This window comes from Nicotiana tomentosiformis, chromosome 1 (genome assembly GCF_000390325.3).
Source record: "Nicotiana tomentosiformis chromosome 1, ASM39032v3, whole genome shotgun sequence".
NCBI classification, from domain to species: domain Eukaryota; kingdom Viridiplantae; phylum Streptophyta; class Magnoliopsida; order Solanales; family Solanaceae; genus Nicotiana; species Nicotiana tomentosiformis.
Genome location: NC_090812.1, coordinates 125,726,666 through 125,741,493, shown reverse-complemented (window position 1 = coordinate 125,741,493; position 14,828 = coordinate 125,726,666). Strand labels below are relative to the sequence as shown.

The window sequence follows — 14,828 nt, the reverse complement described above, 5'->3', positions numbered from 1 at the left end:
GATCTTTTCTCACTAGCTGTTAATCAAAAGATAAAAATGTGAGACCTGCTCTGATACTAATTTAAAGTACAAGAGGGGGGAGGGGGGTGAATTGTCGATTTTTCTTTTTTGTATCCTAAGTAGTTGACTAGTTTACAAATTAGTCGACTTAAAGTAAGAATAGAATCTAAATAAAAATAGAAGTAAAAATGCAGGAATTAAAGACACCGGGAATTTTATACTGGTACGAATTCAATGTGAATCCTACGTCCAGTCCCCTTGGGTTGCAAGGGTGTTCTCTTTCAAGTATTTGAAGTTTCTCGATACAGGAGGGTTGATGTAGTTATACACCAATAGCTTAGTCACTATATAGCTTCTTGCTTCTTGATACAATGACTCACAGTGATTTTTCTCTCTTTCTTCTCTCCCTAGTTACACAGTAGATCTAGAGTAGACTACAATACTTGTTTGGAGTAGAACATAATGATTGATAGTGGTTCGATCAAAGTATGTTCTTTCCAGGCTGATACAGTTGTGTATTTATACTCCGTGAGGTCTTCATGTCTTATAAATCTTGAAAGATTACAAACTCAAGGGAGTAGATCTCAGAAAAGAATCGTAGATTGATTATTTCCAAGAATAAGATATTGCTTCTGTTAATTTGCCTTGACTTGTGGTCTTGATTGGATTTTTCCTTTGCTGAGCAGATTTTCCCGTAATTTAAAGTATCAAATCAGATCCCTTGATTCCGGATTTTGATTGTCGTCCTTAGATGAAGGAATCTCCATTGCATAGTTTTGTGCCCTTGATTTCCTTTGATTATGGTCCTTCTTATAATATCCTTCTTAATCTTCTGCCAAATTCATGACTGATTTTTCTTTTGAATTTCTGCTACTCCTTCGTTTTTTGTCTCAAATCTTCTATGCTTTCTTCATTGCTCAAGGAGTGTTATTGCACATAAAGTATAAGAATGTGTTATTTTTAATCATTAAAATAAACGTAGATCTAACACATTAGGCCATTACATGCCTTGTTTTGTTATCATGCCTTCTTTGATACCGTGTTTTTCTCCATTTGTATGACTACGCGAGCTATTATTCATGCTAGAAATCATATCTAGGTTATTGCTCATCTGTTTGAGACATGATAGGACTATTTTCGCTATGTTGAGCTATTTGCACTAGCCGTAGTTATATTTTCCAGTCATGATGTTATATCCGCGTGTTATGTCTCTGTATCTATGCACTCTTTATATGTTATCTCACATGTTTTTAGTGTCCTTGTGCGTGACACGAGTTTGTGTTGAGTTATGGCACATTGGTATTTTTTGTGCAGTATCTTGATTATGGTACTGTCAGATGTCGGCATAATAAGGCTTGAAGATATTGATGATTGATTTTGGGCCATAGAGACATATTGAGCATATTGATGACTTATCTTGGGCTGTAGAACCATGTTGATATTGATTATAAGGTGACGCTCACGTCAAGTCCCCATATTGGGCTGAGTGATGTCGATTGTTGACTTTTGATCCAATCAGCGCTTGGGCTAGGATCCGCCCTCTGGAGTCAGGTAATTACCCATGTTACTTTGGGCCCTATGAGTGCAGGCACATGATATGTGCTTAGTGAGGGACTTATGTCAGCCACCCGTATAGTGCTGAGTGTGTGTGTGTATAATGATTCAGGGGTATTTTGCTAGGCACCATGAGAGTGCTGAGAGTATGATTGAGGAATACTTGTTCCAGACATTATGAATGTGCTGAGACTTTGTATACTTGATGATTAAACTGTGATGTTGTTGACTTTGACATGTATATTTGTCATGCGGGTATAAAGTTGTATTTTTCTCATGCTAATTAGTATTTGATGTCTCTATTTTATGTTTAGAGCTTGTAATCACAGTTTACTTTGATAAATCCATGTCTAGGTGATTTTTGTGAAAAAATGGATGCCTTGATTGTTATACTTGAAAATCATGCTTATTTCTCCTTTTGTGATAGAGTTGAACCTGATATTAGCTGAGCTGCTTTTCTTTTTTGCAATTATTATGCTGTTATTATTGTCGTCGGCTATTGAAAGTGAGTATTGGACCTTCCCAACCTCGTCACTTCTTTCAAGTCGAGGTTAGACTTTCTACTTACTAAGTACACGGGTTCGACTGTACTCATACTACACTCTACACTTTATGTGCAAATTCAGGAGTTGGAGCTCAATAGAGCTCATGCATTTGGTGATACCACATTTTGGATGGTTTTCAGTTGTATCATCATTTTGACTTTAGTTATTTAGGTTATTCCATTATTGAGACTGTTTCTTATTGTTGTTGAAATTTTTTGCATACTTGTTGTTGGCATTCCTAACAAGCGATGTTAGGTACCATCACGACTCCGGTGAAATTTTTGGTCGTGACAGGTGTGTACTAATGCAACTTGGCAAGGTGGTGGAGTATGTCTCAAGGCAACTCAAGAACCATGAGAAGAATTATCTAACTCATGACTTAGAGCTTGCGGCAGTGGTGTTTGCATTAAATATTTGGCATCATTACTTGTATGGGGTCTATGTGGATATATACACTGACCATAAGAGTCTTCAATATATCTTCAAGAAGAAGGAGTTGAATATGAGGAAAAGGAGATGGATTGAGTTACTTAAAGACTACGACATCGACATTCTCTATTATTCGGGAAAGGCTAATGTTTTGGCTGATGCTCTCAGCCGGGAATCGATGGGTAGTTTGGCTCACTTGAAGGCACACCAAAGGTCGATGGCCAAGGAAGTTCACCGGTTGTCTTTTTTGGAGTCAGGCTCATAGACTCTAACAAGGGCAGTGTGATTGTCCATAACAAAGCCGACTCATCGCTTGTGGTGGAGGTAAAGGAGAAGCAGTATGACGATCCTCTCTTAGTGCAATTGAAAGAAGGAATTCATAAACACAAGACCATGGTTTTTTCTCTGAGTGTGAATGATGGTACATTGAGGTACCAAGAGGAATTGTGTGCACCTGATATAGGTGGCCTTAAAGGGAGAATCATGACTGAGGCTCATACTTCTAAGTATTCAGTGCACCTAGGCTCTACGAAGATTTATCATGATCTTAAGGAGATCTACTAGTGGAATGACATGAAAATGGATATATCAGACTTTGTGCCTAGGTACCTAAATTGCCAGCAAGTGAAGGCCAAGCATTAGAGCCCGGTGGTTTGGCATAGAATATAGAAGTTCCAATGTGGAAGTGGGAGATAATCAACATAGATTTTGTAGTAGGTAAACCTTGCACACCTTGTAAGTTTGACTTAATTTGGGTAATTATTATAACGACCCAGCCGGTTGTTTTGAGAGTTATAGCCTTGATACCCTATTAACTGCTTCTCCCATGACTATTTCTGCAATTGTGACTTGTCGGCAGGTTTCGTTTTAGTTTTTGGAGTGTTTTGGGACACTTAGTCCCTAAATGGAGATTTAAGCCTCAGGATTTGGACCGTAGTCGGAACTGTGTGAAGCCGACTCCGGAATGGAGTTCCGTCGGCTTCGTTAGCTCCGTTAGGTTATTTTGGAATTAAGGGCGTATCCGGATAGTGTTTTGGAGGTATGTAGCTCATTTAGGCTCGAAATGGCGAAAGTCAAAGTTTTGGAGATTTTTGACCGGTAGTGGACTTTTTGATATCGGGGTCGGATTCCGATTTTGAAAGTTGGAGTAGGTCCGCAAGGTTGATTATGACTTGTGTCCAAAATTTCGGGTCAATCGGACTTGGTTTGATAGGTTTCAGTATCGGTTGTCGAATTTGAAAGTTTCAAGTTCTTTAAGTTTGAATCGGAGGATGATTCGTGATTTTAGCATTGTTTGAGGTGGTTTGAAGGTTCGACTAAGTTTTTATGGTATTTTGGGATTGGTTGGTATGTTTGGTTGAGATATCGGGGGCCTCGGGTGTATTTCGGATGCTCAACGGGCCATTTTGAACTTAAGGAAGATAGCTGATTTTCTCGTGTTTTGTTGCAGACTTTTTCTTCATCGCGTTCGCGAGGGAGGTCTCGCGATCGCGTAAGGCAATCTTAGAGGCCAGCTAAAGTTGTTCTTCGCGTTTGCGAATTTGAGGATGCGATCACGTAGGTTTGTCAGGCTGTGCATCGCAAACGAGTGGGCTAGGTCGCGTTCGCGAAGAGAAAGTAAAGCAGCAATGGAATTTAAGTGTTATTCTTCGCGAACGCGTGGGGTTATTCGCGATCGTGTAAGCATGAAGGTTAGTGAACTGCATTCGCATGGAGATTTCCGCATTCACGTAGTGTTAAATCCTGGGGCAGCGAAGTTGTTCTTTGTGATCGCGAGTCTATTTCCGCGATCACGATTAAGAAATCACTAGGCAGATTTAAAGGTTCAAATCGAGGGTTTTGAGTTCATATCACAAAATTTAATTGGGAGCTCGGTAGAAGGCAATTTTTGGAGAGATTCTTGTAGTTATATTTAATTTGGAGAGCTTTGATTTCAGTAGCTAGATTAGTTCCTTGTAGTCATAATTATGAAATGTAATGGATTTTGGCTAGATTTTGGCCATTCGAAGTCGGATATTCGTGGAAAGAGCATTATTTCAGATTGATTTGAGCTTGGTTCGAGGTAAGTGGCTTGCCTAACCTTGTGTGGGGGAACTCCTCGTAGGATTTGTACTATTTTTGATATATTAGCGTCGTATACGTGAGGTGACGAGTACGTACACGGGCTAATTGTGTAAAAACCCAATTTTTCAACTAAGTAATAACTTGATTTCCTTCTTATTTGAGTTTCATCAGTATGTGTAGTATCCTACTAGACTAGAATAGCATGCCTACTTGCCTTAACTATTTACTTGAATTACGTGCAGCATGTTTAGTGAATTTACCTGTCTTTCCTTAATTGGTACTTAAGTTGAACTGTAGAATTGCGTGTCGTAACTATTGAATTCTATTGTTTGGCTACATATTTACTTTGGGACTACGGAATGGTATTCCGAGAGATTCCCCTGTACTACATATTTACTTTGGGACTACGGAACGGTATTCCGGGAGATCCCCCCATTTTGCATATTTACTTTGGGACTACGAAATGGTATTTTGGAAGATCCCCCTGCACATTTACGTTTGGGACTACGAGACGGTATCTCGGGAGATTCCCTGTTGCATTTTTATGTACTGAGCTGTTATGTTTTCTATGATTTCTTCCCTGTTCAATTCCAGTCTTTATTATACTGCGCTATTTCATTCTTGTCTTGCTATATTATTATATACCAGTAGAGCCCTTACCTGACCTCGTCACTACTCGACCGAGGTTAGGCTTGGCACTTACTAGGTACCATTGTGGTGTACTCACGCCCTTTCCTTCACATATTTTTCGTGTGCAGATCCAAGTCTTTCTTACCATCCTCGCTCGTAGTTGCAGTCTCTATTATTGGAGACTTCAGGGTATATCTACCCGCTCCCGCAGATCCTCGGAGTCCCCCTCTATCCCTTTATGTTCATTTTTTCTCTTTCTGTAGAAAAATGATGTATAGAACAATTAAGACTTCTTAGTAGCTTGTCACTTACGGTGTTCCGGGTTTTGGGATTGTTTTAGATATTTCGGAAGTTGGTAATTGTATATGTCGAGCGGCATTTAGTTTCTTATTTAGATTATCGTTACCCTTAGTTGTTAATAATCATGCTTTTATTTTATTTCCGCAAGTGTTAGGCTTACCTAGTCGTAGAGACTAGGTGCCATCACGATAATTCACGGAGGGGGAATTTGGGTTGTGACAAGTTGGTATCAGAGATCTAGGTTCATAGGTGTCGTGACTCATAAGCTGGTTTATTAGAGTTTTGCGGATCGGTACAAAGACGTCTGTACTTATCTTCGGGAGGCTATGGAACTGTTAGGAACAATCATACTTTTTTTGATTCCTTGTCATGCGAGTTATTGGCATCAAATTCTAAAAATTCTCTATTCTATTCTTTCTCACAAATGGTGAGTACCCGTACCAGAGGATCTGATGACCAGGCACCAGTGCCCCCTGCTAGAGCCACCAGAGGCCGAGGCCGGGGTAGAGTACGATTATGCGGTACAGCCAGAGCACCCGCGCGAGCTGCGACAGAGGAGCCCCCAGCAATTCTAGCTGGAGGGCAGGCACCGGAGATTCCTATTGATGCACCAGCCCTCCAGGAGACTCTAGCCTAGTTCATGAGCATGTTCAGCAATTTAGCTCTGGCTGGATTGATCCCACTAGCTCCCGCCACATCTCAGGCCGGGGGAGGGGCACAAACTCCCGCATCCCGCACTCCTGAGAAGAGGGTCCAGGTTGACCAGGCCCCAGAGTTCATTCATATGCCGCTAGTAGCTCCGGTTCAGCATGAGACCAGGGTATCCGCTTCTGAGGCGGAGCAGCTTAGACTTGAGGTACAAGAAGTACCACTCACCTACTTTCAGCGGATTAGCTTCAGATGATGCTCAGGGTTTTCTGGAGGAGTGTCATCATATTTTCCGTACTATGGGCATAGCGGAGACGAGTGGGGTTTCTTTCACCACTTTCCAGCTTAGAGGAGCAGCCTATCAGTGGTGGCATGCTTATGAGCTGAGTAGTCCGGACGAGGCAGCCTCACTCACATGGACTCAGTTCTCAGATATGTTTTTGAGAGAGTATGTCCCTCAGAGCCTCAGGGATGCATGGCGCGCGGAGTTTGAGCAGCTGCACCAGGTTTCTATGACTGTGTCAGAGTATGCAGTCCGTTTTAGTGAGTTGGCCCAACATGCACCGGCCTTGGTTGCCACAGTTTGGGAGAGGGTTCGTCGCTTCATTGAGGGACTCCACCCCAGTATCAGGACCAGTATAGCCAGGGAGTGGGAGATGGATATATCTTATCAGCAGGTCGTGAGTATTGCTAGGAGAGTGGATGGCATGCTTGCCCGGGACAGAGAGGAGAGAGAGGCCAAGAGGTCTCGAGAGATTGGTTATTATGCTGGAGATCGTGCCCCAACATCTCACCATGGTAGGGGTTATGTGAGTCACCCTGTTCATTCAGCTCTTCCAGCCGCCAGTGGTGTTCCAGCTCCTTCCAAGCCCCAGGAGCCCTATTATGCACCGCTAGTATCTAGTATGCCTCCTCCTCGGGGTACTAAGCGGCCAGTCCAGCAGACCAGGCCCGAGTCAGTCACAGCAACCACGTCCTCCAAGGGGTTGTTTTGAGTGTGGCGACACTCGCCATATGGTGAGGGATTGCCCCAGACTTAGGAGGGGTGCACCTCCACAGACTTCTCAACTACCACGTGCTCCACCGGGTCCTCCGGCCATGCTTCCAGCACCAACTACCGCCCCACCTGCTCAGCCAGCTCGAGGTAGAGGTCGGGGAGGTCGAAGGGGGAGGCCAAGCTAGATATTATGCTATTTCGGCTCGTACAGAGGCAGTTGCTTCCGACTCTGTCATTATAGGTATTGTTTTGGTTTGTCATAGAGATGCGTCGGTATTATTTGACCCAGGCTCTACGTATTCATATGTGTCCTCTTATTTTGCCCCATATTTGGGCGTATCTCGGGATTTTTTGAGTTCCCATGTTTATGTATCTACTCCTGTGGGAGATTCTCTTATTGTGGACCGCGTATATCGGTCGTGTTTGATTGCTCTTAGTGGTTTTGATACCAGAGCCGATTTATTATTGCTCAGCATGGTAGATTTTGATATTATCTTGGGCATGGACTGGTTGTCACCTCATTATGCTATTCTTGATTGTCATGCTAAGACCGTGACACTGGCTATGCTAGGCTTACCACGATTAGAGTGGAGGGGTACCTTAGAGTATACACCCCGCAGAGTTATTTCATTTCTTAAGGCTTAACGAATGGTTGAGAAAGGTGTGATGCGTATTTGGCCTATGTGAGAGATGTCAGTATTGATACCCCTACAGTTGAGTTAGTTCCAGTAGTGAGGGATTTCCCAATTGTGTTTCCAGCTGACCTTCCGAGCATGCCGCTCGACAGGGATATTGATTTTGGCATTGACTTGTTACCGGGCTCTCAGCCAATCTCTATTCCTCCTTACCGTATGGCTCCTCCTGAGTTGAAGGAGCAGTTGCAGGAGTTGATTGATAAGGGCTTCATTCGGCCCAGTGTGTCACCTTGGGGTGCTCCTGTCTTGTTTGTGAAGAAAAAGGATGGTTCTATGCGTATGTGTATTGATTATCGCCTGCTGAACAAAGTTACAGTGAAGAACAGGTATCCATTGCCTCGTATTGATGATTTATTTGATTAGCTACAGGGTGCCAGAGTGTTCTCCAAGCTTGACTTGCATTCAGGCTATCATCAGTTAAAGATTCGGGAACCAGATATCCCGAAGACTGCTTTCAGGACACGATATGGTCACTATGAGTTTCTTGTTATGTCTTTTGGGATGACCAATACCCTAGCATCCTTTATGCATTTGATGCATAGTGCATTCCGGCCTTATCTTGACTCGTTCGTCATTGTGTTCATTGACGACATCCTAGTGTATTCTCGGACCAGCGAGGATTATGAGCAGTACCTGAGGACTGTGCTTCAGACTTTGAGAGAGAAGAGGTTGTATGCAAAATTTTCTAAGTGTGAGTTTTGGCTAGACTCAGTGGCATTCTTGGGTCATGTGGTATCGAGTGATGGGATCAAGGTAGATCCGAAGAAGGTGGAAGTGGTGCAGAGTTGGCCTAGACAGTCATCAGCTACGGAGATCCGTAGTTTTCTTGGTTTGGCGGGATATTACCGTCGTTTCATAGAGGGATTCTCATCTATTGCGGCACCTATGAACAGGCTGACCCAGAAGGGTGGTCCATTCAGGTGGATAGAGGAGTGTGAGGAGAGCTTTCAGAAGCTCAAGACAGCTTTGACTACAGCCCCAGTATTGGTATTGCCTATAGGTTCGGGGTCTTACACCGTCTATTGTGATGCTTTACAGATTGGTCTTGGCACGGTGTTGATGCAGGATGGTAGGGTAATTGCCTACGCGTCCAGACAGGTGAAGGTTCATGAGAAGAATTATCATGTCCATGACCTTGAGTTAGCAGCTATTATTCATACCCTGAAGATTTGGCGGCACTATTTGTACGGTGTTCCTTGTGAGATTTATACCGAACATCGGAGTTTGCAGCATCTGTTCAAGCAAAAGGATCGTAACTTGCGTCAGAGGAGGTGGTTGGAGCTACTTAAGGACTATGATATCACCATTTTGTACCACCCGAGGAAGACCAATGTGGTGGCCGATGCTTTGAGTCGCCGGGCGAAGAGTTTGGGGAGTTTAGCATACCTTCCAGCAACAGAGAGACCCTTAGCATTGGATGTTCAGGACTTAGCCAGCTACTTTGTGAGATTGGATATTTTTGAGCCGAGTCGAGTGTTGCCTTGTGTGGTCTCTCAGTTTTCTCTTTATGATCGCATTAGGGAGCGTCAGTATTATGACCCCCACCTACTTGTCCTTAAGGACACGGTTCATCACGGTGATGCTAAGGAGGTCACTATTGGAGATGATGGCGTATTGAGGATGCAGAGGCAGGCTATGTGTGCCTAATGTAGATGGTTTGCGTGAGTTGATTCTTCAGGAGGCTCACAGCTCGCGGTACTCCATTCATCCGGGTGTCACGAAGATGTATCAGGATTTGAGGAAGCATTACGGGTGGAGGAGAATGAAGAAGGACATAGTGGAGTATGTGGCTCGGTGCCTAAATTTCCAGAAGGTGAAGTATGAGCATCAGCGGCCAAGTGGGTTGCTTCAGAAGTTAGAGATTCCGGAGTGGAAATGGGAGCGGATCACTATGGATTTCGTTGTTGGACTCCCACGGACTCAGCGGAGGTTTGATGCAGTTTGGGTGATTATGGATAGGCTGACCAAGTCAGCTCATTTCATTCCTGTGATGACTACTTATTCTTCTGAGTAGCTGGCTCGAATTTACATCCGCGAGATCATCAGGCTTCATGCGTACCGGTATCTATCATCTCTGACCGGGGTACGTAGTTTACATCACAGTTCTGGAGGGCTGTACAGTAGGAGTTGGGTACTCGGGTTGAGTTGAGCACAGCATTTCACCCTCAGACAGACGGACGGTCCGAGCGCACTATTTAGATACTAGAGAATATGCTCCGCGCTTGTGTGATAGATTTTGGGGTGCTTGGGATCAGTTCTTACCACTTGCGGAGTTTGCCTACAACAATAGTTATCAGTCGAGCATTCAGATGGCACCATATGAGGCTCTGTATGGTAGGCAGTGTCGGTCTCCAGTGGGTTGGTTCGAGCTGGGCGAGGCTAGATTATTGGGTACAGACTTGGTTCAGGATGCCCTGGATAAGGTGAAGGTTATTCAGGATCGACTTCGTACAGCCCAGTCCAGACAGAAGAGTTATGCGGACTGGAGTATTCGCGATGTAGCATTCATGGTTGGAGAGCGGGTCTTGCTTCGGGTATCGCCTATGAAGGGCTTTATGAGGTTCGGGAAGAAGGGCAAGCTGAGCCCAAGGTACATTGGCCCTTTTGAGGTGTTGAGGCATGTTGGGGAGGTTGCTTATGAGATTGCCTTGCCTCCCATCCTTGCAGGGGTTCATTCGGTATTCCACGTTTCTATGCTCCGGAAGTATCACGGTGATCCGGCTCATGTATTGGATTTCAGATCAGTCCAGTTAGATAAGGATCTATCTTATGTTAAGGAGCCAGTGGCTATTTTGGACAGGCAGGTCTGAAAGCTAAGGTCAAAGAACATTGCTTCCGTGAAGGTTCAGTGGAGGAGTCAGCCGGTCGAGGAGGCGACTTGGGAGACCGAGCATATTATGCGCAGCCGTTAACCTCATCTTTTCACCACTTCAGGTATGTCTTTATGCTCGTTCGAGGATGAACGATTGTTTTAAGAGGGGAAGGACGTAACGACCCGGCCGGTCATTTTGAGAGTTATAGCCCCGATCCCCTATTAATTGCTTCTCCCATATCTATTTCTGCTATTGTGACTTGCTGGGAGATTTCATTTTGGTTTTTGGACAGTTTTGGGACACTTAGTCCCTAAATGGAGATTTAAGCCTTAGGATTTGGACCGTAGTCGGAACTATATGAAGGCGACTCCGGAATGGAGTTTCGTCGGTTCCCTTAGCTCCGTTAGGTGATTTTGGACTTAGGGGCATATCCGGATAGTTTTTTGGAGGTCTGTAGCTCATTTAGGCTCGAAATGGTGAAAGTCGAAGTTTGGGAGATTTTGACCGGTAGTGGACTTTTTGATATCGGGGTCGGATTCCTATTCCGGAAGTTAAAGTAGGTTTGTAAGGTTGATTATGACTTGTGTGTAAAATTTGGGGTCAATCGGACGTGGTTTGATAGGTTTCGGCATCGGTTGTCGAATTTGGAAGTTTCAAGTACTCTAAGTTTGAATCGGAGGATGATTTGTGATTTTAGCGTTGCTTGAGGTGGTTTGAAGGCTCGCTAAGTACGTATGGTGTTTTGGGATTGGTTGGTATATTTGGTTGAGGTCCCGGGGACCTCGAGTGTGTTTCGGATGCTCAACGGGCCATTTTGGACTTAAGGAAGATAGCAGATATTCTGGTGTTTTGTTGCAGACGTTTTCTTCATCGCGTTCGCGAGAGAGGTCTCGCGATCACGTAAGGCAATCTGAGAGGCCATCTAAAGTTATTCTTCGCATTCGCGAATTTGAGGACGTGATCGCGTAGGTTGATCAGGTTGTGCATCGCGAACGCGTGGGCTAGGCCGTGTTCGCGAAGAGGAAGTAAACCAGCAGTGGAATTCAAGTGTTATTCTTCACGAACGCGTGGGTTGTTCGCGATCGCGTAAGCATGAGGGCTAGTGAACCGCGTTCACGTGGAGATTTTCGTGTTCGCATAGGGTTAAATCCTGGGGCAGTGAAGTTGTTCTTCGCGATCACGAGGCTATTTTCGCGATCGCGATTAAGAAATCACCAGGAAGATTTAAAGGTTCAAATCGAGGGTTTTGAGTTCATATCAGAAAATTTAATTGGGAGCTCGGTAGAAGGCGATTTTTGGAAAGATTCTTACGTTGGTGTTTGGGGTAAGTGATTCTTACCTAGTTTTGGTTAATTCCCATGATTATGTCTTTAATTTTATCACTAAATTAGTGATTTGGAGTGGAAATTGGGGAAAATTTGAGAAAAGTCCTTAGGTCGAATTTTGGGGTTTTGATCGGGATTTTGGTATCGAAATTGAGCAAATTTGGTATGGTTAGACTCGCGAGTGAATGTATTTTCATATTTTATGACTTTTACTCGATTCCGAGATGTGAGCCCTGGAGACGTTTTGGGGAGAATTTCTAAATTCTTGTTTTAGCTTTGATTTTAGTAGCTAGATTAGTTCCTTGTAGTTATATTTATGATATGTAACTGATTTTGGCTAGATTTGGGCCATTCAGAGTCAGATATTCGTGGAAAGAGCATTATTTCGGATTGATTTGAGCTTGGTTCGAGGTAAGTGGCTTGCCTAACCTTGTATGGGGGAACTCCCCATAGGATTTGTACTGTTTTTGATATATGAGCTCCTTGCACGTGAGGTGACGAGTACGTACACGGGCTAATTGTGTAAAAACCCGATTTTTCTACTAAGTAATAACCTGATTTCCTTCTTATTTGAGTTTCATCAGCATGTGTAGTATCCTGCTAGACTAGAATAGCATGCCTACTTGCCTTAACTGTTTACTTGAACTACGTGCAACATATTTAGTGAATTTACCTGTCTTTCCTTAACTGGTGCTTAAGTTGAACTATAGAATTTTGTGCCGTAACTATTGAATTCTATTGTTTGGATGCATATTTACTTTGGGACTATGGAACGGTATTTCAAGAGATCCCCCTGTACTGCATATTTACTTTGGGACTACGGAACAATATTCCGGGAGATCCCCCCGTCTTACATATTTACTTTGGGACTACGGAACGGTATTCCGGGAGATCCCCCTGCACATTTACGTTAGGGACTACGAGACAGTATCTCGGGAGATCCCCTATTGCATTTTTGTGTACTGAGGTGTTATGTTTTCTATGATTTCTTCCCTGTTCAATTCCAGTCTTTATTATACAGCGATATTTCATTCTTGTCTTGCTATATTATTATATACCAGTAGAGCCCTTACCTGACCTCGTCACTACTCAACCGAGGTTAGGCTTGGCTTTTACTGGGTACCATTGTGGTGTATTCACGCCCTTTCCTGCACATGTTTTTCGTGTGCAGATCTAGGTCTTTCTTACCATCCTTACTCGTAGTTGCAGCCGCTGCTGTCAGAGACTTCAAGGTACATCTGCCTACGCCCGCAGATCCTCGGAGTCCCCCTCTATCCCCTTATGTTCATTTCTCCTCTTTATGTAGAAAAATGATGTATAGAACCATTAAGACTTCTTAGTAGCTTGTGACTTATAGTGTTCCGGGTTTTGGGATTGTTTCAGACATTTCGGAAGTTGGTAATTGTATATGTCGAGCGGCATTTAGTTGCTTATTTAGATTATCATTACTGTTAGTTGTTAATGATCATGCTTTTATTTTATTTTCGCAAGTGTTAGGATTACCTAGTCGTAGAGACTAGGCGCCGTCACGACAATTCACGGAGGGGGAATTTGGGTTGTTACAATTATGGACTAGCTTACGAAGTCAACGCACTTCTCTCATGTTAAAGCCACGGACACATCAGAACACTATCCTCAGATGTCTATCAAGGAAATAGTTAGATTGCATGGCACTCCATTTTCCATCATCTCGGACCGAGGAGCATAATTCACCGCTAACTTTTGGCAAAATTTTCAGCAAGGTTTGGGTACTCAGGTGAATCTTAGCACAACCTTCCATCCTTAGACTGATGGGCAAGCCGAGCGAACTATTCACATATTTGAGGACATGTTGCATGCATGTATTCTTGATTTCAAGGGCAGTTGGGATGATTATTTGGCGCTCATAGAATTTGTCTATAACAACAGCTATCATGCGAGTACTCAAATGACACCAATCGAGGCCCTATATGACAGGAGATGTAGGTCCCCTATTGGTTGGTTCGAAGTTGGTGAAGCAGAATTGATAGAGCCAGACCTCATCCATCATGCTATAGATAAAGTCAAGATCATCAAGGAATGATTGAAAATCTCTCAGAGTCGCTAGAAGTCATATTCGAACGTGCAGCATAGAGTTCAAGGAAGACGATTGGGTGTTCCTGAAAGTTTCTCCCGTGATAGACGTAATTCAATTTAGGAAGGTAAGGAAAGTAAGTCCAAGGTACATTGGACCTTATAAGGTTTTGGAAAGAATTGGCCAAGTAGCTTATAGGCTTGAATTGCCTCAAGAGCTATCGTCTATGCATCTTGTGTTCCATGTGTCCATATTGAAGAAAGTGATTCATAATCCGTCACTCATTATTCCTCTAGAGAGCATTGAGCTTAATGAAAGCTTGACCCATGAAGAAGTGTCAGTTGTCATCCTTGATAGACAAGTTTGTAAGTTGAGAAATAAAGAGATTGCCTCCGTCAAAGTACTATGGCGAAACCAAGAAGTCGAAAAGGCCACCTGGGAGGCAGAGGAAGATATAAAGAAAAAATATCCCCATTTGTTTGTAGAACCAGTTGGCCATATTTAAAAGATACTAGAAGTTTCTTTTCCATGCATTATGTATTGATTTCGTAAAGTTTATGCTAATGCATCCTTAATGGAAATGCAATGAATATAATGTTATGGTTCATGTTGCTCATATGTTTGTAATACCTTGCTGGGCTATGAGATGTGTTGTTAGGTTGGTTTCTGTAGCTCTCTGACAGGTGGATAGGCCTAGATACAAAGGAAACTCTATCGAAACTATTGATGATATGGGGGGCAGCCAAATCTCGGGGCATTGGTGATTGGTGATTTA

General features: G+C 43.4%; 1 protein-coding gene across 1 annotated transcript; it reads left to right on the top strand.

Annotated features, from left to right (window-relative positions):
* The first annotated feature begins 7,940 nt into the window (after positions 1-7,940).
* On the top strand, positions 7,941-14,558 carry LOC138909212 (uncharacterized). The gene is made up of 4 exons (XM_070200402.1): positions 7,941-8,082; positions 9,541-9,680; positions 10,663-10,796; positions 14,108-14,558. Exons 1-4 carry the CDS (start codon positions 7,941-7,943, stop codon positions 14,556-14,558), a joined length of 867 nt encoding a protein of 288 aa, XP_070056503.1.
* Positions 14,559-14,828: the final 270 nt, after the last annotated feature.

Coding starts and splice junctions, on each gene's coding strand:
- LOC138909212 (XM_070200402.1), top strand. CDS start 7,941: ATGCCGCTCGACAGGGATATTGATTTTGGCATTGACTTGTTACCGGGC. Junction 8,083..9,540: donor TAAGGGCTTCATTCGGCCCA/GTGTGTCACCTT, acceptor TTGATTCTTCAG/GAGGCTCACAGCTCGCGGTA. Junction 10,797..14,107: donor TCATCTTTTCACCACTTCAG/GTATGTCTTTAT, acceptor TCGAACGTGCAG/CATAGAGTTCAAGGAAGACG.